Here is a 27,174-nt window from a genome sequence, read left to right as displayed (position 1 = left end):
CGCGCAGGCCCAGCGGCCACGGCTCACGGGCCCAGCCACTCCGCGGCATGTGGGATCCTTCTGGACCGGGGCACGAACCCACGTCCCCTGTATCGGCAGGCGGACTCTCAACCACTGCGCCACCAGGGAAGCCCTGCACTTTTCATTTAAGCAACTGACCAACCTATTGAGTCTTGCATACTAGCTCACAGCCCAATGTCACAGGCAACACTGTTTTGGTATGCTAAATTTGTTTGTTTGTTTGTAACACTGATACTTTATAATCTGCAAAAGTGGGCTTCCTACAGTAGCAGTGGGATGGAGTTTGAAGGAACAAATGGGACAAGAAACACAAGAAGAAAAACATGATAAAGACATCAAAGTGGCCCAGCAGGGTCTCTGTACCTCGTTCTGCTCCCCACGGTGAGGGTCAACTCTCTCAGATGGTCCTGAGTATTTTGAGTGGCCCTCCAAGGACAGTAAATTTATATAGTCACGTAAAAGCTAGACCTGGGGTTTGCAAGTGAGCACCAGGGAAACAAGCCCTCTCTTGTGCTAGGGGCTGTCTTGGGAGCCACTGGTTCAGGACAGTTTTGCAAAACAGGGGAAAGGTGAAACGAAGAGGCTAGACTCAGCTTCCCCACATCTTTTGAAGGTACTAATCAACAGTAATAACCCAGGGCAACTAGATAGGCAGGTGCTGGACCTATGAGCCACACTAGTCATATTCCACATCGGATGGTCACCCTGGTGGGGAACGGCCCCTCCCAGGACCAGCTGCAAGAGCATCCTTCCTTCACGTCGCCCGTGCTGTGCACCCACCCTCCCCAGACACAGCTGGCCGTGAGCGGCCGCCCTCCTTCCTCACCACTGGAGAAACAGTGCAGCGCTAAGGAGGGCCAGGCAGGAAGACCACACCCTGACTCAGCTGTGGATCTATCTTCTCCTAGGCCCGGAGGAGAGGAGGCTGCAGGACTGTGACCCTTGTCTCTGGACATCTGAAGGGCTGTCGCTGGGATGGGGATTAGAGTTGCTGTGTGTCCAGGGCCAAGAGCAGGATGTTACAATGGTGCAGACTTCAGAAAGGAAGGACTTTTATTAGTCAGAAGTGTCCAAAATGGGGACAGTCCCCACTCCAGGGGTGGGAAGTCTCCTTCCACTGGAGGTAGGAGGCCCACTAGTCATGAATGACAAATCAGTCCAGATGCCCCTGTAATCCTGGCATTCTCAGATTCTTCACACTAATGGGGAAAGTATTTCTCAATATACAGGTATTTTAGATCTCAGATCACACTACAGTTTTCCCCTTCCCCACTCCTGTCCTACACACACACACACACACACACACACACACACACACACACACGCATACACACACACCCCCCTCAGGGAGACTCGGCTGCCAGGTTTTCATACCTCACAATTTGTCTGCAACCCTGGAGGGGAGGCCAGGCTGTGCCATGGTTTCCTCAATAGCTAAGACATTAAGCCATCTCCCAGGAGGCCTTCACAAGGTGATCGGCCACCATGAGGTGGTCAGAACTACCCACCCATCACTGAGCCCCTCTTCTTCACCTTGTGAAGCTCACCTGGAGACCACCAATAAGGCCCTCAGACCTTTCCACTGGGTGTGGACCAGCAGCTTGCACCCCTGAACTCATACATATAGTAAAAGCCAAGAAGCAAGGACATGGATGCAGGACGCCTGGGTTCAGTCACAGCAGCTCACACAGCATGTTACAGAATAACGTGAACACCCCTCAACCTAGCGATCCCGCTCCTCTACTTATACCCTACAGGAACTCACAGGCATGCACAAGGAAACAGAACGAGAACGTGCGTGCTAGCCTTGACTACAATTCCAGAAAACGGGACACCACTTAAATGTGGACCAATCGGACAGCTGGTAAATCGTGGCAATACAGTCACACAGTGGAAAACCACCCAGCAGTGAAACAGACTAGGGGCACATTCACAGCTTGTAAGTGTCTCACATAGTTATGCTCCCTCATCTTCCAAGCACTCACAGCACGAGACTCTGTGCCGAGGCTGGTCTAGGCATAGGGGACACTTGATCGAACAAAATGGATGAAGTCCCTGCCCTAGTGGGTGGACAGAGAAAAGAAAGCACCACCCAGTAATACAGGTTGTGCAACAGACTATGTGGTGTCCTGCAGAGAAGCATGAGGGGAGGAAGAGCAGGTGCTATTTTACGCAGTGGCCAGGAAAGGCCACATCGCGTACTGGTGATGTTTCTTATCTTAAGCTGGGAGGTGGATGTACACAGGTTCCTTTCTGTTACTCCTTATGCCTTTATCTGCTGGATATATTTAAAAATAATCTTAATTACAATTAAGACTGATAAGGGAAGTCATTAACAGAGGAGTGTATATTCTTCTACCTTAAACTTAAATATATCCCATCCTCCTGATCCCGGCCATCTGTCCTCTCCCCCCACCTCCCCCACCCGCTCCCTTCCTGCCTTTGGTGGTGTGAGCAGACATGGCAGGCCACCGTTCCTGCCTTCCACCCCCAGAGAACCAAACCTCCCACACCCAGGGAGGCTGGTGTCTCTCAAGAAGGAGAGGCTCTCGAGGTCGAAAGCGATGCTCCCAGAATTCAGCCAAACCTCACAGCGCCTGCTACTACCCAGCCCAGCAAGGAACCTCGTCAGAGACCTGACTTCCAATGTTGGACAACAGACTTCCACTCCAATTACACAGCTTTTCAGGCTTTAGATTGCCTCAGCCTTCTTACATCTTTTAAATACATGTGGTATGAAAGTACTCCCCCCAAACCCTACGTCTCATTAGTCCCTAATATTGAAAAGAAAGATCAGAAAGTAAGATACATTTATTCAGTGAAGGTCCTCTCTCCCCCTGGAAATATAAAGTGGCTGAAATAGACCGCTCCCAAATCTTAACCATGAACATACTGGAAAAAGACATTGCCACTGCCTTACTGTCTCACAGCGGTCAGCTGAACAGAAAAAGAACAGACAAAATCACACGTCAAATTGTATCAGTCTGATAAGGAATTTGAATTTAAACCCATCTGTCCTTGAATGCTGCTGCATTTCCAGAACAACCACAGGAACTTCCAATCACCAAGATATTCAGAAGCAACATCCAGAACTGGCCTGAATATCACCGACAGCCACATCTATTTATAAAACTCCAAGTAAGAAATCTGCCTCCAGACCCCCTCTTTATAGCAAATGATGGTGATGTTTGCTTGGGGTCAGAATCCCCTCTGGAAAGTATAAGGAACTAATTGTGATGTACGGCATTCTGTCCAGCTGACACCAGCCCATTAAGTAAGGGAGTGAGGGTGCGCGAAGCGAGGTGAATGGTGATTCAGCACAGGACACTGGCAATGCAAGCAGGGGTGGAAATAGGTGAGGTAATGTGCTCAAGTCCAGGTTTCTAAAAGGACAGAAGCTATGCAATGAAGTCAATTTTTTCAGCACCCAAAACCTTCAAGCCATAGTCCGACAAATCAGCCATGTTCGCTTTCAATACCACGAGAAGTCCAGCTAACAAAGAAAGCCAGTGGCATTCAGCTGAGCTTCGTGTGTAGTCCAGGCCCCACATACACTGAGAAAATGAAATCACTCTCTACACCATTCCACAATGGCCCTTTGCTTCTCTCAGCTGTGCCCTCTGCACAGGAAAAAGGGAAGTACGCAACAAAAAGGCAGACTTCGTTCTTGGGAAACACAGGGCTCTAGATCGGGAATGCAGAGTACTCTCTTCCCAGCAAAGCCTTCCAAATGCCCAAGACGGGGCTCATTTTCTCAGGTTCCCATCGTCTAACATGGCAGCCTGAATGCGGCAAGCCAAGAACGCCGAGGTTCCACCTAACTGCCCACATGTGCGTGGACATGGCTTTGGCAATAATCACGTTCATCTCTTTTGGGTCTTTCCCTCTGCTTTTCTAGCTTTTGATTCTAAGACTTCTCTGCCTTATCCATGTTGCACGGATTTGTTCTCTCCCTGAGATCCTCTGGACAACAGTCACTCGTTGACTCCTTTATTGAAAAGCGTTGCAAGCATCATGCTCTTTTTGAGCTGCCTGCTCAGAGAGGAACATGGAGGATCCAGGTGCAAATAAAAGTGTTTGGTCCATAAGAAGAACCCCATCCAGTTGGGGAGAAGGACAAGGGGACAAATGGTTATGAATATTCTGTGAGGTGGGAAGACCACATCCCAAGAGGGCTTTAGGGAGGGTCCCCCAAGAAGGCATCATGGGAAGGGTGTCAGGGGACAGGTGTCACAAAGGGTAAAGAGAAACCCTGCAGTAAGACAAGGAGGAGAAGAAGGGTCAGCGTGCACGAAGAGGTCAAGTACACAGTAGATGCAGACACTTGCACGCAGCTCAACCTCATGTACCTCCCAACACAGAGCCAGAGTGGAGGCCGTCTTACCCCCTTGGCAAGATAAATATTCATCTTCTCACTTCCACGGCCATAAGCCAAGCAAGTGAATGGGTCCCATGGCTGGAACATAGACTGTGGCCCAAAGGTGCTCGTAATGGTGGCTTTCAAGAGACAGCACTGCACTCAGATGACAGAAGACCCAAAAGCTGACAGAACCAGCAGGCTTGGGAAGCTCTTGTATGCCCACAATCCTTGCCGTCAGCAGCATAGGGAGAGAAAGCCCCAAACCACTGCCCTCTGCTGTGTCCTGTGACCAAGAAGCCGGCAAAGGCAAAGGGCAAAGAAGCACTAGCCATTGTTCAAGAAGTCCATCAAGTTACAAGACAGGCAGCACTGCTACCATCTCTCAAGGTTTGGCAGATGAGAGGAACACTTACAGGGTACTTGCTGTATATTCCAAAGAAATCCCTTTTTATGAGAAATTATACTTATTTCTCAGTGCATGACTAGTCAGAAAATCTAATTTAGACCAGATGATTCAGATGACAATATGCCTCTGCCTGTTGATTTAAAGAGTCCAACAGCAACCACCCTGCTCAACACTGACTGGGCACAGCTCCCCGGGGGAACAGCCGGAAAGGTCTTAGATGGGATCACGCTCCCAGGAGCCTCTGCAGCATCAGCCATTGTTCCCATCCTCGGTGCCAAGGCGTCCAGATGAAGCCTCCACGGAATATCTGCTTATCCAAGCAGGTGGGGAACGAATCGTGCTTCTTAGTAGGTCTGGAAGGTTCCTACGGTCTCAACTGTAATTTACAAAAAGGTCAGCCATTCTTGGTTCCAAGCACCATTCACATTAGAACTTCAACTGATATCAGAGGGGTTTTGTAATCCATATGGAATTTAGAAACAAACCCTAAAATCACATATTTCCTTTATTTTCAAGCCTGATAATGCCTAGAAACCTTTGTGCTGTGTTTTGCCTACACGAGAATGAATAATTGATTCAAGTACCACATTTCATGTTTTATGAAATTCCCATGAAACATGATACATTAAGCTGATTCTTTTTGAAAAAAAGAAAAGCTGAATTTTGAAAAGCAAACATCTTGAACGACTGAGCAAAGAATAACTGAAAAACAGTTTTCTGTGTCTTTGAAATGGATTCTATAGGACTGAAGTACTTAAAATTTATCAACCACCTTTGGAAACATAATGCTCACGCAAGCAAAGTTGAGAGAAAAAACAGGATTTCAGGATTTTCATCCAAAACCCAACTTAATACAGTGTTTTTGTGTATATCCATCCTTACTTGATGGCTCCTATCCTCAGAGCACTGCCAAGTTCCTTGCAGTGAGGGGCCTCAGCTGGAGCCCCACACACACACACACACACACTGCTGCTCTCTGCACAGGGCACAGGCTGGATGTGTGAACATGTGAAGGAGTGAACGGTGTGGATGTGGAAGAAGATGAGCAAAAACCACTTCTGAAGACTTGCCCCGGAGCCCCTGTGCCTGATCAACCATCTCTAATTCATGGGCAAGATGACCCATGTGATTGCTTACCAACTTCCCTTTTCTTCCTAAAACTCAGCCCAGGGACTTCCCTGGTGGTCCAGTGGCTAAGACTTCATGCTCCCAATGCAGGGGGCCCGGGTTCGATCCTTGGTCAGGGAACTAAGATCCCGCATGCCGCAACGAAGATCCTGCGTGCCACAACAAAGACCAGGTGCATCATGTACCACAATGTTCATTGCAGCACTATTTCAATGGCCAGGACATGGAAGCAACCTAAGTGTCCATCGACAGATGAATGGATAAAGAAGATGTGGCACATATATACAATGGAATATTAGCCATAAAAAGAAAGGAAATTGAGTTATTTGTAGTGAGGTGGACGGACCTAGAGTCTGTCATACAGAGTGAAGTAAGTCAGAAAGAGAAAAACAAATACCATATGCTAACACATATATATGGAATCTAAAAAAAAAAAATGGTTCTGAAGAACCTAGGAGCAGGACAGGAATAACGATGCAGATGCAGAGAATGGACTTGAGGACATGGGGAGGGGGAAGGGTAAGCTGGGATGAAGTGAGAGAGTGGCATGGACATATATACACTACCAAATGTAAAATAGATAGCTAGTGGGAAGCAGCCGCATAGCACAGGGAGATCAGCTCAGTGCTTTGTGTCCACGTAGAGGGGTGGGGTAGGGAGGGTGGGAGGGAGGGAGACGCAAGGTGGGGGGATATGGGAATATATGTATACATAGAGCTGACTCACTTTGTTATACAGCAGAAACTAACACACCATTGTAAAGCAATTATACTCCAATAAAGATGTTAAAGAAAAAAACCTCATGTTTTTTTTAACAGGTAAAGATGTTAAAAATAATAATAATAATAATAAAAGACGTGATACAGCCAAATAAATAACTATTTAAAAAAAGAAAAAGAAAAGAAAAATAAAACTCAGCCCAATCTTTTTCAGACCTCCATGTCCTCTCCTAAGGCTGGCATACTGGAAACACTGAACTTTCTTCTGGATCACCTTCTCCTTTAGTTGCGCATTGGTGTGCAGCACAGAGCCCTTTAACTGCATGGGCCTGGACTCCACCAGTAGTTGAGAGGTCCCAGGGAGCAGCCACCACCCTAGTGAGGGGTCTCAGGAAAATGTAAGAGACGATGACTCCAGCAGCAGCAGGGCACCGTGGGGGGCTCAGCTGGAATGGGCGGCAGGCATGTGGTTGACTGTAAGGCCCAAGAAGAAAATACAAAGTCATTGTCCTCATGAAGCCTTCCCCTAATGGCTCTCCAAGATGTTGGCCTCTTGTGAGGTCACACGGTATTTTGTACCAATTTTAGCCCATCCAGATGGCTCTTTGTATGGCGATTGTTTGTATATAACTGTATTCGCTTCCTTTTGCTATATAACAAATTACCACAAGCTTAGCAGCCTAAAACAACACATATTTATTATCTCACAAATTCCATGGGGCAGGAGTCTGGGCACAGCTTAACTGGGTCCTCTGCTCAGGGTGTCTCAAGGCTGCAATCAAGGTGTCATCTGGGGCTGTGGTCCCATCTGAGGCTTGGGCTCGCCTTCCAAGCTTATGTGGCTGTTGGCGGCATTAGTCTCCTTGCAGCTGTAGAACTCATGGCAACTTGCTTGTTCAAGGTCAACAGAAGAGCGTGTCCCACCCAGAATGAGCTTCCTTTTAACGGGTTCAAATTCAACTGATTTGGGACCTTAATTACACCTGTAAAACCCTTTCGCCTTTACCATATAATGCAACCTAATCATGGTTTTGTGATATTCACACATCCATCATAATCACAGGTCTTGTCCACACTCAAGGCGAGAGGATTATATAGGGCACAGACCGGGGAAAGGAATCTTTTGGGTCATCTTAGAACTCTGCCTTGACCACAGTATGCCTGTCACTTTCCCAACTAAATTTAAGGTTACTCTCCTTAGCACCTTATTCTTGGACTTAACAGCACAACTTGTAATTATTTAGTTTGTATCGTTCTCTGATTCTCTATACTCAGGCCCCAAAGTGACTGACTCAGGTAAGGTAATCAGGTCACACTCACTGACGAATGAATGAACCAGCCCAACTTCATTTACTGAGGCCTCCAACCAGAGACAAATTAGAGCCACAAACTAACAAAAAGCAATGAAATATAAAATTGGGAGGAGGTCAATCTTCTTGCAACCCTCCAGTTAAGACCTGGTGGAAAGGACAGGAAGAGCATCTGGAATGAAAGGTGTGGGGCAGCTAGGTGCACACAGGGAGAGAAACTATTTGGACGAGGGCGGTGGTATGCAGAGATACCAGGGAAGTCAAGAAGGCAGCCAAGGAGGTGGCCCTGTTGTGGGCCTCGCTCCCAACGCACTTCTCCAGCCCAGCCAAGTTTAAGTAGTGAGTCCAACCCACAATGTTTCTGTGAGTCTTCTGAGTTCCCAGTCCTCAGGCTCTGGAGAAAGAGCAAGGCCACCACTGTCCCCTGTGCTCCTGACCTCACCATGTAAAGATGAACTCCTGGATAGAAACCAACACTCACCCTGCTAATCCTTCAAACTCTTGCAGATAAATTTGAATGCTGGCCCCGAAATGACTAAGGGCAGTTTATCTTTCTATTCAATGACTTGGCTGGAATCTATGCCATGTAACCAGATGGTCTTCTTTGAGATTTTCTGAAAAAGGACAACATAGGCTTGGTGGTGGCCTGGGGAATCCTATAACAACTGCTACAGAACATGCAGAAGAGGGAGAGTCAAATGGCTCTGCTTCCATCCCTTCTGCTTTTTATGTTTCACTTAGAATCACAGAAATCTCAGAGCTGGAAGGGATCGATGAGGTCACCCAGTAGCACCCTACCCAACCCTAGCAGCCCTAACAGGCCATCAACCTGGGCTCTGGTGGAACATTTCCAATGCAAAGCAGTGTGTTCTGTGGTGGGAAAACTAATTGTCCCACACACCTGTCTGAAATCAACTCAACAAACATTCCAAAAATGCCTAGTGTTCCCCAGAATAAGCAAATGCCATATTTGGTATCCTGCTCTCACTCCCCACGTCTCAAGCTGTTGACAGACATCACTAATCAGTCATGGCACTCTTTCCTGCTGATGCTGGATGTGGCTTCAGAATCCTCAACAGAATGCTCCAGAAAGTCACCACTGATCAGTTTACGTTGGCAAGAGAAATCAAGTCATCTTCCAACTCTCTTCTTGGAGCTCGTCTTCAGTCAAAAACCACTTTCCTGTAACTCCTACTCATTGCTCCTAATCTGCCTTTAAAAGCAACAATTTTGTCCCTTCCTCCAAAAACAACCCTTACTTATCTAACTACATCTAAACTTATTCCCTACTTAAACCCTTGCAGGATCAAGGCCAGCTCCAAGGACAGGGTTACCTGGGAGAGAAAGGAGTCGAGCTCTAATTGTGGGACAGTCAGGTGCCCTCATAGTGTTTCAGGAAAACCTGGAGCCAAAAAGGCACTGGGGGCAGAGATGAGTGTGTGCGGCATGGGCCACGGAGCACTGTTCTGCCTGCGGGAACGGACTCCAGAAATGAGTCAGGCCAGCTTAGCACAGGAGTGGCTTTGGCAGAGCCTGGCTTTCAGGAGCTGGGGAAAGAAGAGGCAGGGGAAAGGAAGCAAGGGATAACGTGGTTGATGTAACAAGGGTACCAAAAACCAACTCAGAGGAAAGCCCTCCAAATCACACTTCATCATTTAGCATATGACTGCTGTCCCCCCGTTTCACATCTTCTGCACACTTACCCACAATCAGAAAACAAGACAGAGCTCTGTGTCATGTCTCTGGGGACTCCCCTTTCTCTCTCTCTCTCTCTCTCTCTCTCTCTCTCTTTCTTTCTCTCTCTCTCTCTCTCTTTTCTTTCTTTCTTTCTTTCTTTCTTTCTTTCTTTCTTCCTTCCTTCCTTCCTTCCTTTCTTTCTTTCTTCATCAAATAGAGCTCTGTGTCATGTCTCTGGGGACTCCCCTTTCTCTCTCTCTCTCTCTCTTTCTGTCTTTCTCTCTTTCTTTCTTTCTTTCTTTTTTCATCAAATATCTGTTGAAGATCTACATGACACCAAAGAGCAGGCTGGAGTTGGGGCCACAAAGTCTGTGAGTTCCTGACACCAAGGAACTCATAACATATCTATTTTGGTGGCAGGTACATAATTCCTTGAGAACCAAAACCAGTTATAAAGTATAACCCATTTTTGTGTGTATTTTATCTCAGGAAATCATGACAAATTTAAAATCAAGATATACACTGAATCTGAAAAAGAATATATGTACACACATATATATAACTGAATCACTTTGCTGTACACCTGAAACCAATACATTGTAAACTAACTATACTTCAATAAAGAAAATGGTAAAAATATCAAGATATTCACTATATTGATGAACTGAACTAGTAAGCTTATCAAAAAGAAAAATTCAATAATTTGGCATTTTTTTCTAAGTACCAAAAACAAATCAACGTGTGCTGTAGTGTTTCCAAAACAAGAAGATCTGGTGAGCTAAAGCTTCAGATTAGCAAGTCCAGGCTCTGTCGAGTTCTTAGTACAAACCAGCAGCTTCCTCAAGAGTTGTGAGTTCTCTTCCCTGCAGACGTTCTATCATTCATCTACTCTCTCCTTCAGCCGCTTTTCACTGAGCTCCTAAAATGTGCCTGGCATCAAGGATGGGAACTGACACGAAGGCAGCCAAGTACGGTGAAGGGAATTAGCCTAGGGTCTCTGGCCTACAGTCTATACTCAACAAATATTTATTGTCAGTGAGGTGAGTGTCAAGATCAGGGTATATACCATTGTAAAGCAATTATAGTCCAATAAAGGTGTTAAAAAAAAAAAAAGATCAGGGTATGCAGAGAGCGCCAAAATACCAGAGGGGCAATGGAAGGTCTCCTGCAGAATACTGTATCTGAGCCTCATCCTGAGGACAAGCAGGAAGCAAAGGAAAAAGCGCAAACCAGGTGAGAAAGGGTGAGGCTGAGGCCAGGCAGAGAGCTGAACAGGTACACAAGGGTAGGACCAAGGTGGGCGCTACCTACATGGGAGGGCCAGGACTTCATCTGAGGATGAGAAAAGCCACTAGCCATGTATGCCAAGGACCGAGGAGACAAGCTGGGCACTGTAGAAGGTCAACCAGGCAACAGGGGGCAAAATGGACCATGGAAGGCAGGGTTGAAAGCAGAGAGACTAGTTAGGGGGCTAGGAGAGCAGATCAGGAAGGAAAAAAAATGATGGTCTGACCTCAGACTCTAAAACTGGGAATGAAAAGAGATGCAAGGACTTGAAAGGGGGTGAAGGGTAGAAGAGCCCAAATTTGATAGCTGATGATTACAGAGAGTGAGTGAGAGAGAGGGGTCTGGGAGGCCTCCAGTAGTACCCGAATATGATGGATGACTGTGATCTTCATCCATATGCTGGATAGAGCCATGGGGTGCTGGCGGCGGGTGAAGCTGTCGGGTTGGGGTTTGGACATAGTGCACTGGGGACACCCAGGACACGCCAGCTCCGCAGATCTGAGGTGCTGCAGAGTGACCTGGGCTTGGGGACCTCGTGCACATCAGTGGCTGGGGAAGTCATAGTGCCCAGAGAAAGAGCGGTGCCCTGCAGGAGGCTGGCCCAATCTACCAAGAGCCCTCAAAACTCCAAAAGGCAAGAACCTATGAACACAGAAACTGACATTTCCCCAGTAAATCGCAGCCAGGAAAATAACTTTAAACTATGTTTGAGGCTAGGTTTAAAATTTGCTTAAGACGTTCTATTCTATCGTAAGCCTGGATTTGTAAGCAGAAACCCTATAAAGGATCATATGTGAGATAAGGTTATAGCCAAGGAAATAACAATTGTGATTCAAGGTACACCTTGTCAGCAGTTCCTCTGGAAAAGTCCACTGAACAAGGAGAGAAGAACGGAGTGCAGAGGCACATCTCCGGTGTAAATAAAGTGGAAAAATTCCTGATGAACACAGAGCAACGAGATTCAGTCGCGGAAAATTCCACACATCGCAATGGCCAAATAACTCTGTTTTTCTTTTTTCCTTCTCATCTCAGATAAAAGAAGAAGATGGGGGCTGCTAATAGAGAGGAAAATTCTGGAGAAATCTCTTTGGCTGTGACTATGACAGGGTGAAGTGCTCGAATGCACGACTGAACAAAATAGCAAGGGTTTTTAGGGGTTTTTTGGCAAGGGGGTTGGTTTTGTTTTTTTTTTTTTACCTTGGTCTGCAAACTGGCCTGAATTTCTGGAGGGCTATGACTCTACATAGAACGCGAGGTGAATTTTAAAGAAGCATCTTATCAATCCAGGAACAAGTCAAGCTTAAATTATGATAATAATATTAAGTTAAACCATTCAGCTTTGCCATTTCTACGGTAAAAAAAAAAAAAAAAAAAGGTCGTGGACTTCTCTGGTGGTCCAGTGGTTGAGAATCCGCCTGCCAATGACACGGGTTCGAGCCCTGGTCCGGAAAGATCCCACATGCCGCAGAGCAACTAAGCCCGTGCGCCGCAACTACAGAAGCTCGTGTGCCTAGAGCCCGTGCTCCGCAACAAGAGAAGCCACCGCAATGAGAAGCCCGCGCACTGCAACAAAGAGTAGCCCCGACTCGCCACAACTAGAGAAAGCCCGCACATAGCAACGAAGACCCAACGTAGCCAAAAATAAATTTTTTTAAAAAACTTTTTTTTTAATGGTCACATATCAGCAATTTCACACGATTTGGCCTAATGATGCTCCAGGTCGGGGATAATGTTGACCAGGTAGACCTAGCCGTGTATTGCTTCATAAAGACTATCCTGTGAAGTGCTTCTTTTACTACTTAACAGAATTGAACAGAATTAATCACTGATTTTTACTTCAGAAAAATTAAAACTTGAAGGAAAAGCCTCATTCGTTCTAAGGTAAACTTACCAAAATAAGCGTCATCTAATTATAGGGAAAAAGTACCTTGCAAGGGAGTGAAGAGGAAAGCCAAAACCATGTTTAAAGCTGGGAGTACTCATCTAGAGTTAGATGTTAAAGGCAGATACCCTGCTTGCTGTCCAATGTGGCGAAGGGCTCAGGGTCATGCATGTTGCCTGCCTCACCTGCAGTCTAACCCAGCACCTGCCTCTCTCACCTGAGAACCCAGAGGAAAAACAAAGGGCGCTTTGTCCCATCGAAGTTCAGGACCCGACTCTGGCCTTCCCTCGCTCCCTCACCCACCTGACCCCACGTTCCTGCACGCAGTGCTGCAGACTGAGGCCCTGGCAGGACCCAGAGCATAAGCGATGATGATTCTGATGAGTTCGCACTTCCAGAAAAATAGCAGCACAACCAGAAGCCTCCAAACCCCCTCCTTACCAACCTACCCAAACGACCAATGAGAAGCACAAGTGAAGAAGAGATTCCACGAGCCCTGAGATTGGGGTAACAACCACACCCCATGGCCTTTGAGGGGTCCATCTAGATACACCAGAGACTGCAGCTGGCCATGGGGAATGGTGTGTCCAGCAACCAGCTCCCTCTCCTGGGAGAAAGTCCTGGAGAAAAGCTGGGCAAGTCCACAGTATCCCATGGTCATGCAGGCCATGGGAAAGACATAAAGTACCCCAGCATGAGTCAATTTTTGGCCCCTGTGCCTGAACAGGCTGGGAGAGGAAAGACATAAGTGCAGCTCTAGACTCTTCTCTGACCCATTTCTTTAAGAGGGGTGCAGGTCTGACACAGGGTGAGGACGGCAAGGGTGGCAAAAGGGGCCATAGATGGGACACTCAGAGCACTCGGGGTGACCCTTCTGTCACCACACACCAACAGCAGCGGCAGGAGTGACTCAGCCTCCCTCCCCAAGCAGGGCGGGCTGTGGCTTTCCTGCCCTGACCAAACCCCTCACAGCAGGTTTGTGGCTGGTTCAACCTGGAGGCTATATCCCCAACAGCGTGCCAGGTGTGTGAGCAGAAAGGTCAGGCCGAGGTGAGATACACCAAGGCACAAAGAACATTAGACACCAAACGCAGAGGTCTCAAAAACCACAGCGGAGAAGAAAAACAAATAAACAAACGAAATGTGGAGACCACGTCCCACGGCTATGAGTGGCCCAGCTTCTCCAGCCATTCCCAGCCCACACGCCACAGCTGGTGAACGCCCAGCACTGACAGACCAAGTCTCCAGCAGGCATGCTACTCATCCAAGTCCTCAAAGGAAGAGTTGCGACATGCAAACACAGAGGAAGAGGAAGCTAACTCTCCCTCAGGGAAAAGGACCTCACCATGAGCCTGACTGACTTAACCAAGCGGTTGCCACAACTGAGGAACCCAGGCCCCAAGACACAGAGTGTTCCCTGATTGAAACAAAATGAGGAGGGTAACAGAGACCTCTCTTAGATGACATTCCCAAACCAAGTTTACAAAATAAACAGGAAAAAGACCCAAGAGAATCCTTTCATCCTTTCATGTGGTAAATACCAGACCTAATTCAAAAATGAATAAGTAAGAAAAAAAATACAAACACACCTGGGGGGATATGCATAAAATTCTGTAACAAACAAGAAGGAAATGGACATTGCACACAAGAGTTAGATGGAGAACTTGCAAAGGATTTGTCCCGGGCCATGAAAGAGCATGCAGGCAATAGTTTTGAATTTTTAAATAAGGATGTCAATTCTTCCCAAATTAATGGACAAAATTAACACAATGACAACTAAAATTTACAAGCCACTTTAAAAAAATGACTATAAAATTGGTCTGTAGGAATAAGTGCACCCTAATGACAAGGAATGACAAGGATTACAAAAAAATGATCACCCCCGACCTGGGGTAAATAAGCAGAAATGGAGATCACTGGTGGAAACATAAATTCACACATCCCTAGCGGGCAATTATTCAAGCAAAAGCAACACAAAAATGTACATACCTTTGAACCCAACAACTCTAAGCAACAGATATTTACTTCTCACAGTTCTGGAGGCTGAATGCCCAAGCTCAAACTGTCCACAGAGTTGGTTTCTCCTGAGGCCTCTCTCCTTGACTTGTAGATGGCCGTCTTCTCCCCATGTCTTCACATCATCTCCCCCTGGACAGATCTGTGTCTCAATCTCTTCTTCTTATAAGGATACCAGTCATACTGGATCAGGGCCCAGTGATCTCATTTTAACTTAATTACCTCTTTAAAGGCTCTATCTTCAAATACAGTCATGTTCTGAGGGATTGGGGGGTCCGATGTCAAAATATGAATTTGAGGGGTGCATAATTCAGCCCATTACAGGTAGCTACTGCATTAATATCATTGATTATTATTGATAACAACTGTCATACCTACAATTCAGTCTTTTACTTAGACCTTTCTATGAGCTCTTTAAGCTTCACAACACTCCTATAAAGAAGGTATTATCTCCCTTTTACAGGTGCGGGAGCAGCGGTTTAAAGAAGTTACAGAATTGTGCCAAGGTCTAGGAGCCATCACAAAGCCAGCTGCCAAGGTCCACTGATCCCTTCCAGGAGACATGGTTGACAACATATGTACAGGACACTTCATTTTTGTAAAAGGCATGTGCAAAGCAAGTATGTACATGGGTGGGTAGAATATGGTCTTCGTTTTGTGGGATTATGGGTGATTTTCATGTTTTTCTTTTTATGCTGTTTGCTTTTCAGACAATTGTGTGCTCACAAATTATACAATAAAAAGTTATAAAGCTATTTCTGTTTTAAGAAAAATATCTACATCACTCAGTTTTTACAAAGTTTTCTTGTCAGCCATGTCCATCTTTGGCCACCTTTACGTCACTGACCTTGATGCTCTGACACTCTCATCTCTGCAGGTCCAATTTGGCCCAATGGGTTGCTAATTTGTGCCAGCCAACATGACTCCTTACTGAAAACGGCTCCTGTCACACTGACTGACCAAGAGGAGAAACATCAAGTGAAGGAAGATTCTGCCCTTGACACTGGTCTCAACTTCCCCCTCCCCGGGCGGCTGGTGACAAACACTACTGGGACACTTGTGCTGTTGTGTCATCCACACAACTGGCCACATGGCTGCCATGATTGATTCCTGAAGTCTTGACCCGACAAGAGGTAAGAAAGAGGAAGTTCCCTCCGAGACAGTCTGGTGCACCTCAGGACTAGTGTAAGGGGGTGGAGGAGAGTCAGGCCAGGCTGGAGGGTAGCGAACACAGCAGCCAAGGGATGCTTGATTCAGGAAGTAAGCAGCTCTCCCCCTTCGGTGCTCATCTCCTCACCTTGGTGCCAGTTTGGGCCCCTCCCTACCCTCCCCATCTATAGTCTGAACCCAACCTCTGCTCCCCTCTTTCGCTCTGAAATGTCAAAAGATAAACTTTTAAGTTTTCCTGGGATGCAGGATGTTAGTTTAATCATCATTTGATTACCATCTGATCATTTTGTATCGCTGCCTGGTTCCTGGTGATGTAGATGCCAACAGAAGCTATCTGACCACAAGCCCTGATCCTCATTAACAGACCCCCTAATATACAAGGCATTTCCCCCCTATTAGTTTAAGTGATATTTGGCAAGGTACTGAAATTCTCTGGTTCCGGTTTTTCCAAGGACACCTGAAGTCTGGATTTATTTATGTCAAATCTCCCAATTTTTAAATGTTGACAACCATTAAAACGTTTTTAAAAAACACAGGAGCAAACAAAATATCTAGAGTTTTCTCCTAAAATGCAAGGGTTGAGCTAAAGGAGCTCTAAGATCTTATCCAGCTCTGATAATGACTAAGGTACTTTAGGATTAATGGGTACTTTGCTTTAGGTGAAATGATCAAATCTAATTTTTCCATGTAAAACTAGCCCTTAAGAGGCAGCTTCTCTGGAGGTATAGCCAGAAAAGGCAACTGGTCTCACTGATCCTACTTATCTCTTTCTCTTTTCTTCCCCAATCAGATCACCTATATGCAATTTCTAAACACGTGAGATGTTTTCGATACAGCGTATAGTGGTTCAGAGGCAGCACCTCCCAGGGAGCTTCTCCAGGGCAGAGCTGTATCCTGGTTTTATCGGCTCATTCCCAGGGACTGACAGGACCCATCGTGAAGGCTCAGCATGTGTGCGGAAAGTTTAAGTTCCCAGGAATATAGTTCTCAAGGTCCTACTTCAATAAGAATAATTGTGAGATATAAAATTCCACTATAGATATATATTAGATACTGGTGATCACACACACACAAACCCTTTAGATCATTAGCTATAGCCATCCAAAAATAATGTCGGATACATAGTATTTCTACATGTGGTGCATTTAAGACCTCTTCCCAGCAGCCGGCTCACATTTTTGGAGAGTGCTAGGCTACACCATAACTCAAAACCTATCTTTACCTCTCAGCAGATACATCCTCAACACAGAGCAACAGATTCCTGGTCCTTAAAAAGAAAGAGCTGACAGAAGGCTGAGTGCAAAAATAAAGATAATTTAAACGAGTCCTAAAAGCAGATGTGGAAAGGACTGGGTCCTCCAAATGCTCGTGTTTCCTTTGCATCCGGGGGCCTCACATATGGTCACATAGAAACAGGAAACTTCATGAAGGGCACGCTCCTCCACAGCACGGTGACAACTGGCCCACCTTACGGCTTGTAAGAGAGTTTTTCAACGCTGTCTGGACCCAGTTTTGAGGCTCTGGTTAGAAGTCAGTCAGTCCCCTTCTCCAGCAGCGCAAGTCCACACTCCCAACCCGCAGCCATGTGGGCTTCTCACACGCCAGAGCCCCGGGGCCCACTGACATAATGCAAACTGGCCAATCCTAAACCTGCCCACCCCGCCTTGTGTGGAAACCACAACAGAGGTGCCTGCCCTCGTCCTCCACTCTGCTTCCCCCGAGTGGCCCGGAGCGGGCATGACGTGTTCTCCCCCGGGAATGGTGAGTTACAAAACTAAAAACCTCTTCCCAGTTTCTCTCTCTTGCTCTGCAACAGGCCTCACCATCCTTCACCCAAGGTAATTTGGTTAAAATGAGGTGGGACAAAGAGGCAATTCAAAGGTTGTCCTTGATTGCAAATGTCTGGTGGCTGCTGGCAGCTGATCACAACCTAAAAAAGCCTACATGCCTTCAAGGTCAGGAAGGGGTAACTCAACATGCGGGCTGGGGAAAAACGATAGTTTCCTCGTATCAAAACACAAAGGTCACAGCCTAAGAAATCTGTCCTTTACATCCCTCAGAAGTACACTTTCCTGGCACGGGCTTCAGTCAGATACGTCCAAATGTGCTGATGTGTGTGCACCCAGTGCCCTGGTCACCCCGAGTCTTCTGAGACTCAGCGGAAGTGGGGTGGGCATGCAAAGGCCCCTCGGCTGCATGGAAAGCAGGACGTCTTGTAATAACCTGAAAGGGAGGGAGTGCTCGCTCGTTTCCCAGGTAACAGATGGTAGCCGTCTGGCCTCCATTAAATAGACATCACTGGAAAATCAAAATCAGAAGGCAAGGCCTTGGTGGTGGCAGTGGAAACTCAGAGGCAAGTAAGGATCTTCCCTCGGTGGCATTTTCTTCAGGGACAGAGAAGCAGCAGGTGGCTGGCAGGGTTCTCCCTTGGCTGTGCTTGGGAGTTCTGATTCTCAAGCATCCGTTAACTGCTTTTGGTACCTTTCCAGGGCAGATCAGAACACTGCAGATTAATAAACTACTGCACACACTGGGGCAGAGAGCCTAGGTGAAGTATCTGTGTCAACACCATCTTTCATTACCGCCAGGTACCACTGACACAATTCACCATTTGGGACCTTGCACAGCCATTGAGCTTACCCTGCCCCTGTACGATGACGCACTCAGTGGCAGGGAGCCCTCTCTCCCTCCAGCCAGACCACCACCGGGCTGCTTATTGGAAGGCTTTCTCCGCTGGGCTGAGTGTTTCCTTCCCAAGTCCCTCTATGTGGCAGACACGAGTAACCTGCAGGCACAAAGCCAGGCCTATCTCTCTTGCTACATCCCCTTACAGTCCAGGAAGCCAAACACCCACTGTGCCAGCCTCCCTAGCAGCTACAGGCGGCCATGCAACCCAGTTCTAATCCATGGGAGGTCTGCGGGGGGCTCCTGATGAGAATTTTGCTTTCCTGATAATAGGGGGCTGACCACCGCTGGCAGAGCCACCCTCCTCGCCACAGACTTGAATGCAGATGAATAAAGATGCTCACACTGATGATGGCTCTATAAAAATGCACTTATACACTCCTAGGTAAGGGTCAGAAGAATAAAGATAAACATGTAGATGGTTATTAGTTCCATAGAGGTGTGTGTAGGTCTGTGCATTCATACTAGCACCCACTGGGGAAGACTTTTTTTTTTTAAGTTAAAATGATGCATACTTTAAACCTCACAAAAAATACGCTGTCAATTTGGACCCATTATTCAGAATTAGGCCATTTTAGGTGTATTTCTTTCCACGGGGTTCAACTTATGAGCATCCATGGTATAAGTAACCTGGAAAATAAAATAGAGGAATTTCTCCCACCCTTATTCCTGTGCCATCCCCTCTTCCAGGTGTTGGGCCAGTGCAGATGGAAATGTAAGGATGAGAATCAAGGCTTGTGTGCATTTCTTCAGACACAGAAGGACAGCTGCATTCGGAGGCAACCAGCAGGACAAAGTTTATGGTTAATTTGGTACACGTACCATAAAAGTTTCCATATAAATGTTTTAATCATACTGAGACTAGAAATCATAAAATTCATCCATAAAGCATCTCTGCTGACAGCTTATAATGAGGACCTACCACACACCCAGGGAAAGATGGAAGGTAGAAAAAAGGAGGTGCCTCCCCAGCCTCACAAACACCGTGGAGCTGAGAAACTGAGGCTGAGGAACCCTCTCACACACACACTTGGCATTTATCAAAATGAACAGAAACAATTAACACTGACTTAAAAATACGCCCCTAAAAATTATTTTTTAATGAGCCCTCAGTTTTCCCTTTTGCTTTTGCCCTTGTTGCAGTGGCTCTCCAGGATCAGAGAAAATGGGGAAGGATTCAGAGAGTTCGAGGTGCTGGGTCACAACTCAGAACGTAAGGAACCTTCTCAGGGTAAAACACAACAAGACACTGCAGGAGACTTTCGTTTTGCCTGCCTCCTTCAGCTCTAACAAAGGACATTTGATATTAAATCACACGTTTCGTGTATTTTTCCTTCATCCAAGGGAAAGAAAAGGAGGTATTTATTTTTCCTTATATGAACACGGAGTTGTGGAGTTACAGGCATAGATGCAGAAGGGGGAACAGAACCTTGATCAGTCATGATGTGCCCCAGTGCCTGGCCACGGTCCTTGATTGACTTCACCCTAGAGGAAGTGATTTTTTAGGCAAACACTCAACCTCTTTGAGACTCAGATTTTTCAACCGCAAAATGAAGATAATATTGAACTATATTAAATTTTTCATTGGTAAGTCAAAACTGTTGATAACAGCTATGTCATATGGTCCAACCTAATAATTCCTGCCCTGCCTATTCACAGATTTTACGGAATCAAATAAAATTATTTATAGGAAGGTGAACAAAAATACTCGAATTCTGAAAAGAGCATTAACTTTGTGAACCGGAACGGTAATCAGTGCTTCAAACACCACACACGCACCACTTTGTAAAAAATGAAATTACAGAGGTAGCTTTCAGCATCCTTCTTTAAAATGCAAATTCTGGGCCCACCCCAGACCTACCAAGTCAGAAACAGGAGGACCTGGTGAGGAATGTGCACTTCCTACAGGAACTCCCAGTGATAACCCAAGTCGGTGACAATGTTTTTCCCAGGAAATAACTGGCCTCTTCGGTTTTGAGGGGCTTTCTGTTCAAATGCAGGCCTTACCCAAGCCCACTTGGTGTGTACCTTTCCTCACCAAATAAAAGAGATTATAAAGAACCTAGTGTGCAGAATATTCTTTTCTTAATAACTGGGAAGAGACTACAGGTAAAGTCAGTAAAATGAACTCAGTCACTGATTAGTTACGAGGAATCGATAAAACCTGAAGGGGTCTTCTTTTGCTACAGGATGTCGTCATCTCCTTACTCCGTAACCAAATCTTTCAAAAAGCTCTCAGTATCGAAGTTCCTAGAGGTGACCCCAGACCCTCCTTGCAGCAGGGGCTGCCCGCCCCACGCCCAGCATCACTTACCCCTCAGAATGTAGTTCTGATAATTCTGATCTGCCTCAGCTCCCACCTTGATCAAACACGTCAGACCTTCAGCCACTACAAATTCATGCACCAAATCCTTGTCATCCTGGCAGGAAACAGGGAAAGAGAGAGAGAGAGAAAAAAAAAAAAAGACTTCAAATACTGTCCCGATCCATCCTCCATCCAGGCTGTTCTGTGAAAACTATGTACAAGCCTTTGAGCCAGACCGCGACCTCTGAAGATTGTTCTGCTCTATTCAAATGAGGCATCTTAACTGTTGCCAGAGGAATTTTACAGCCAGTCTTCACATCGTTGTTTGCCAAAGACCAATTATTGCCTTCTGGGCAATCTAATAAAGATAAAGCAAATGAATCCCCCGACTGTCAGGAATACTTATAGTGATCTGTTTTTCATTCTTTAGAAATCACCAGGCTCCATATCCCCACAGGTCCCGAGGGACCAGCCACATGAAGCCTGCTGGGTTTCAACACAGGAAACACTGGGCTGCAGCACAGACCATCTTGTAAAGGATTCAAAGCAACTCGTGTGTTTCAAAAGACAGTCCCTAAAGATGGTTACAAGCGTCTTGCAAATGGTATCTGAGAACGTAGGGGAGCAGTTTCTCCACCTCCCAAGTTGTGCAGCTTGCAGAACAAGCAAGCAGGCAGAGCACAGACCGGCCGTGTGTCTGGAGCAGCTGCACGGTCGCTCAAAAGAGCCACGGCGGTCAGCCTGAAGACCGGATCACAGAAGGCAAGACCTGGAAGGAATCGCAGGAGTCATCTAATCTGGTGGTTCTCAAAGAGAGGTCTCCAGATCCACAAGCACCTAAGCATCACCTGGAAACTTGTTAGAAATGCAAAATACCCAGCCCCACCCTGACTTACTGGATAGGAAACGCCACTGTGGAGCCCAGCAACCTGTGCTTAAAAAGCCCTGCAGGGGATTCAGAGGTGCTCAGATCCTTCTCACCTCTGACTCCCTCACATCAGGATCATCTGCAGAACTTAAAAAAGGAACAGGAAGCAAGTCCCTGCCCAGATGGGTTTAATCCGAATTTCTGGAGTGGGGCCCAGGCTCTGCTATTAAATTCCCAAGGAAATCCTAAAGGGCAGCCAGTTCAAGAATCATTGATCTAATCCTACCTTCCCTTTACAGATGAAGACTCAAAACGGGCAAAACTTTGGCCAAGATGACCTAATTATGGTCCAGCCAGCCCCCAAATCCAGTCCTTTGCCTGGAGTACCAAGTTCCATGGAGCTCTATGAGAGGGATTTTTCCACTACTGTTTCAGGAGATTTCCTCAGTTGGACACTGCCTTGTCTCAAACACAGCTAGGATACATTCATCTTCAATTATAACAACAGAGCAAAAATAAAAAACCTCAGTGATGTAAACAGTAGAAAGCTTAATGGAATAATGAAAGGTTATTATTATAGGAATGGTCAGCAACCATGGTTTACCTCCAAAAAAGAAAAAATAATTTAGACAAACTGGTATAATTCTCCCATCTCCACATTGAAATCAGCCCCTCATTTTAATTTTATGGCATTTTCCAATTATATGGAAGGAGGACAGTGAGCTAACGGGGAGGTGGGGAGAGGGAAGCAGGGGGCAGGCCAGGCAAATGCTCCCTTTGAACCAAGAACACACTCAACATTCAGAGGGCACTGGGGGGAGGCGTGAGCACTGCTGTGCCCCGAACGTAATGAAAGACAGCTGTGTTAACTCAGACTTTAAGATAATCATGGCATTGGAAGCAAGAGAAAATGGGACAATATCATGAGGTTTTGGAAAATTACTTTACACTCATATGTATAAAGGAAATAAAAATAATTCTCCCTCCATCCATATTCTTTTCCACCAGCATATGTGAAAAGTGAACATTTAGATGAGCTCATGTCTAGTCAGAAAGTTTTTCCAAGCATGTAACAAATGTTTATTACTTTAAAACTAGATTCACACATGACTTCATGGTGAAAAAGTGAGAACAAGCTCTCAAGAAACCACTCAAGCTAATCACTAATATTAATATAGCAGAGAGCTGACTGTCTGGAAAAGGCACTTGGAAAAAAACACTGGACAGTGTTTATAAAAATAATTCAGAACCCTAACTAATATTTATGCACATATGTAGATAAGGCACTTAGAAAATAAAAGTGTATGAATGATTAATGTAGAAAATATCTTCCAAATTGGCAATGTACAAGATTTTGAACACACATCTTGAAGTACACAGGCATTAATAAATGATTTTTAAAACATTGGTTTCTAACTAGAGCAAAGTCAACATGTTAACACTAACTGATATGAGATTATCCTTGAATTTCAGAATTCTCTATAATAGCCATATTTTAACCTGTGATCATTTTAAAAAAATGCCTATTAGTCAAGGAATATTCAACCCAATCCAAATGACCAATGGTTCTGTTTTTACACCCTTACACTCTAGTTCCAAAAAGAACCTCCACATCCAGAAAACATAAGACATGATGGAGGTGCAGACCGGTGGGTGTGGGAGAAGGTGATCAAAGCCCCAGACAGCCTGCAGCCTGTGGAATCCACCCAATACCCAAAGCAACCCTGCCCTGTGTGTTAGAGCTGTTTTGTGCACAGGTCTGTGGTCTTCCAAACAGATTAAACTTTTGGTAGGAAATGGCTTCTTCCTTGCCTACATAATGCCAACAAAGGCTGCTCAAGAATATTTGTTTGCTGAATAAGTGGTAGAAACAGCATCTCTGAGAATTCAGAGAGACAACACTACAGAACAAGCATGGTGAGGGGATGTGAAACAAGACCGACTTGTGTTTATCTTTTAACTTTGTCACCATGGAAAACTTGAAACATATACAAAAGAAGACAGAATAATTTAGTGAACCCCAGGTGCCAATCAACTCATATCAATCCTGTTCCATCTATTACCCCACCCTGTCTGCTGCCATATTAATTTGGAGCAAATCCCAGACATCATATCATTTAATCCATAAATATTCCAATATGTACCTCCAAAGGAAAGTCTTTTTAAAATTATGTACTCATAATAAAAAAGTAATACTTTCTTAATATTATCAAATGTCCAGTCACTGACCAATTCCAACTGTCTCAAAAATAGTGTTTTAAATTTTGTAGTAGGATCCAAATAGGAGCCACATGTGGCAATTAGCTGATATAACTTTTAAATGTCTTTTAATTCATCTCTTTTTTTCCCTTGAAATTTGTGTGTTAAAGAAACTAGATCATTTGTCCTACAGAGTAGTCTATATTCTGGATCCTGCTGATTACATGCCTGCTGTGTGGTTTAACATGTGCTTCTGTCCTAGATCATTTGTAAATTGGTTACTGCATAGAAAGGCAGGATCAGATCCAGAGTTGATTTTGTTGGCTTGACCACATCCTCAATGGCAGTGCAAGTTTCCATGAGAAGGCATGTAATATCTGATTGTATCTCACTTCCATCATGTCAGCAGATCCTGATGCTTGATACCTAGATCCATTAATTCATTCAGGGTTGCAAAATTCTGACATTCTCATTGATACTCTAATTATATCACTCCTTCTTACTTGCTAGCTAGAATATTTTTAAAAGCAAAACTTCCTCTCAACTGAACTTTTGATTATCCTAAAGTTCATTCAGGAAAAAAGTAAGATAAATGTCTGATTCTAAAATTTTACCCATTTTTCAAAATAACATGCTAGTTCACCACCATCTTCCTTCCACTGGTGACCAATTCATTGTCATTCTTTAGTATTATTATGAACTCATCAATGCAGATTAACCTGATGTGTTTTAATCAACTGTAATTATCATCCTTATTGATGCTTAATTGTTCATCTTCAGCCAGCCAGTGGGAGACCCTTCAATGTGCTCCCAAGTCCCTTTGGCAATAATCCTAGTAATATTTGATAGCTACCTTGCTATCTGCATAATAATACGTTCCAGGTTTATTTTACAGGTTTTCTATGCCAGACTTGGAGTCAGCTATTTCTCCAAGGAGCTCTGGTTCCTTTCTGTATTTTAAGACCGCAATCTTGGTGCTAGTGGTGCTTTTTGCTAATGGGTTCGTCATTGCGTCTAGTCCTCTTCAATAAACTTAGTGCTAGAAATATGCTTTGTTGCAAGTCTATTAAGATAATAAACACCCTGGGTTCATTCCGATACTTCCAAATAAATTCAGGAATCCAGAGTTTTTTAACCTAACCCTTCTATCTTTCTATCAACTTTCTTCCACACACCAAGAATCCAAATCCTTAAGAACTCTAAGAATGACAAAATTAGAACACACACACACACACACACACACACACAAGTATCAGAAGAGCAATACCAACACTACCACCAGCAATATGATTATTATAAACAGTTGATTTTCATGTGTGTGTGGTTCTTTCTTCTTAGAGTATATCCTACCCAGGGTACACAAACTGCAGTGTTTTAAAGACACTTGGAATGACTCTTCTCTGTGTGGTTCTGCCACCAACTCAATGAGGTGAACACAGGTTTCAAAAGGAGTCAAAGCTGAACAACGGACGCAGCAGGCAGGCTGAGGGGCTGCACGAGCTAGCGTGAGGAGTGGCAGGAGTGTGGTCCTCCGCTGGCACAGTGACAGCCCAGCCCAAGTGCAGTCAGGGATCTGAGTTCGAGAGGAGGAGGTAAACGGAGGGTGAAGAAGTTCTGTTCTGTTCAGCTAAGAAGCAGGGAGACACAGATGGATACGTGGGAAGTGAAGCTTTGGGGCAAGTAATTAGCGAAGCATTTACTTAATTAGAGCCAGGAAAGACTGAAGACAGACACCTGTGAGAGGAGTATTCAGTTCACCCAATTCATTCATCTATTGCTTCAGTGGCACTGGCCCCAGCGTGAGGCCCCAAAGACCCAGTGATGGAATCCAGGGAGCTCACAGATGACCAGACTCAGACACGCGCCTTGTGGTATCTTAAATTCCATTCCAGAGGTGAGCACAGAGAACTTTATAGAGGAGAGCCCTTGGCTGCCGTGAGGGCTCATCTGGAGGATCTCCCTGGCAGGAAGAGACACCAGATGGGAAACAGAGACATGGGGAGTGGATGTGGGGCAACAACGCATCCTGAGATAGAAGCAATAGGTCCAGGGGCAAAGGTGCAGAGGAGACTTGCCCCCAGAACACAATCACGGGGGAGACAGCTGCAGCCAAGTACAGGGAGGTGGGCCGCAGAGGCCAGGTCCAGAAGGGCCTCAACGTTATACTGAGAGATTCAGACGTAACTCAGATGGCTACACAGCACCAGCATGAGAAGGACTTGTCAGCCCCTCTGGTGGGAAGCTAGAGGATGGACCAAGCAGGTGGTGCCCATGAGAGCTGTTACAATTTTCCCAGAAGAAACAGCCTGAATCAAGGCCAACCCCAAACCCCAAGGCACTTCTGAGACATGCAACATGAGGCAGCAGTGGTGACTCAGGGTCACGCCTGTAGCTGTGGGAAGATGAGAAATGAGGACTCATCTCCAGAAATGCTGTCACTGAGAAGGGCTCTGCTCTGGGAAAAAGGTGAGGGCATGCATGGTTGAACAAGTTTAAAAATGGGACAAGAACGTGCAGGTGGGATGGATTGTTGGCCTGCCTTTCTGCCAATCCCCCTCCAACAGGAAGGCACCCATGAAGGGGACGGCCACTCGGCTAGAACTATCACAGACAGAAAATCCTTTAAGTATGTGAAGGAGACGGGAACTGAAGAGATATGGACCGCACCCTAGAGTCTAAAATCATGCCAGGAAGAACGATGAACCTACGGAGACACAAGCTCAATGCAAGCTCCATCTTCTCCACGAAGCCTCATCCTGCTTCTCCTGACCCTGCCCTGCCTGGCACAGCGGCCTCTCCCTCCTCCCCTGACTCTCTGTCCCTCTTTCCTGTGGGTGACAGCTTGGAGTTTGCCTGCACTCCTGTCCTAGCTCTCTTTGCTAAGCTTGTGACTTGCCCAGGGGAGAAGCAGAGGGAAGGTTTAGGAGAGAAGGATAAGACAGAACCTGACAAAGATGCTTGCACACGTGCACAAGGGGGCTTGTCCCTAACAGCATGGTTTGTAACAGCAGATCCCTGGAAACGAACCCAGCTGTCTGCCAATAGAAGATGAACAAGGCAACTTGTGCTTCCTCTATACAATGGTTACTCACTCAGAGTTACCTCGGTCACGCCCACACCTATCCCGCTCTCACTAAGTAA

At 45.7% G+C, this 27,174-nt stretch overlaps 1 protein-coding gene across 7 annotated transcripts in view; it reads right to left on the bottom strand.

Annotated features, from left to right (window-relative positions):
- The window catches only part of FHOD3 (formin homology 2 domain containing 3), a gene marked incomplete at its 5' end in the record, with an annotated part of 495,578 nt that overhangs the window by 259,914 nt on the left and 208,490 nt on the right, over nucleotides 1–27,174 (bottom strand). For all 7 annotated transcript variants that reach the window (XM_079717563.1, XM_079717564.1, XM_079717565.1 and 4 more), the window contains one exon: nucleotides 20,976–21,081. In XM_079717563.1, coding sequence (XP_079573689.1) covers nucleotides 20,976–21,081 — 106 coding nt within the window. The remainder of the gene's footprint in view (nucleotides 1–20,975; nucleotides 21,082–27,174) is intronic.

Source organism: Hyperoodon ampullatus (assembly GCF_949752795.1).
Source record: "Hyperoodon ampullatus genome assembly, chromosome: 13".
NCBI classification, from domain to species: domain Eukaryota; kingdom Metazoa; phylum Chordata; class Mammalia; order Artiodactyla; family Ziphiidae; genus Hyperoodon; species Hyperoodon ampullatus.
This window is presented reverse-complemented; position numbering and strand designations above follow the sequence as displayed.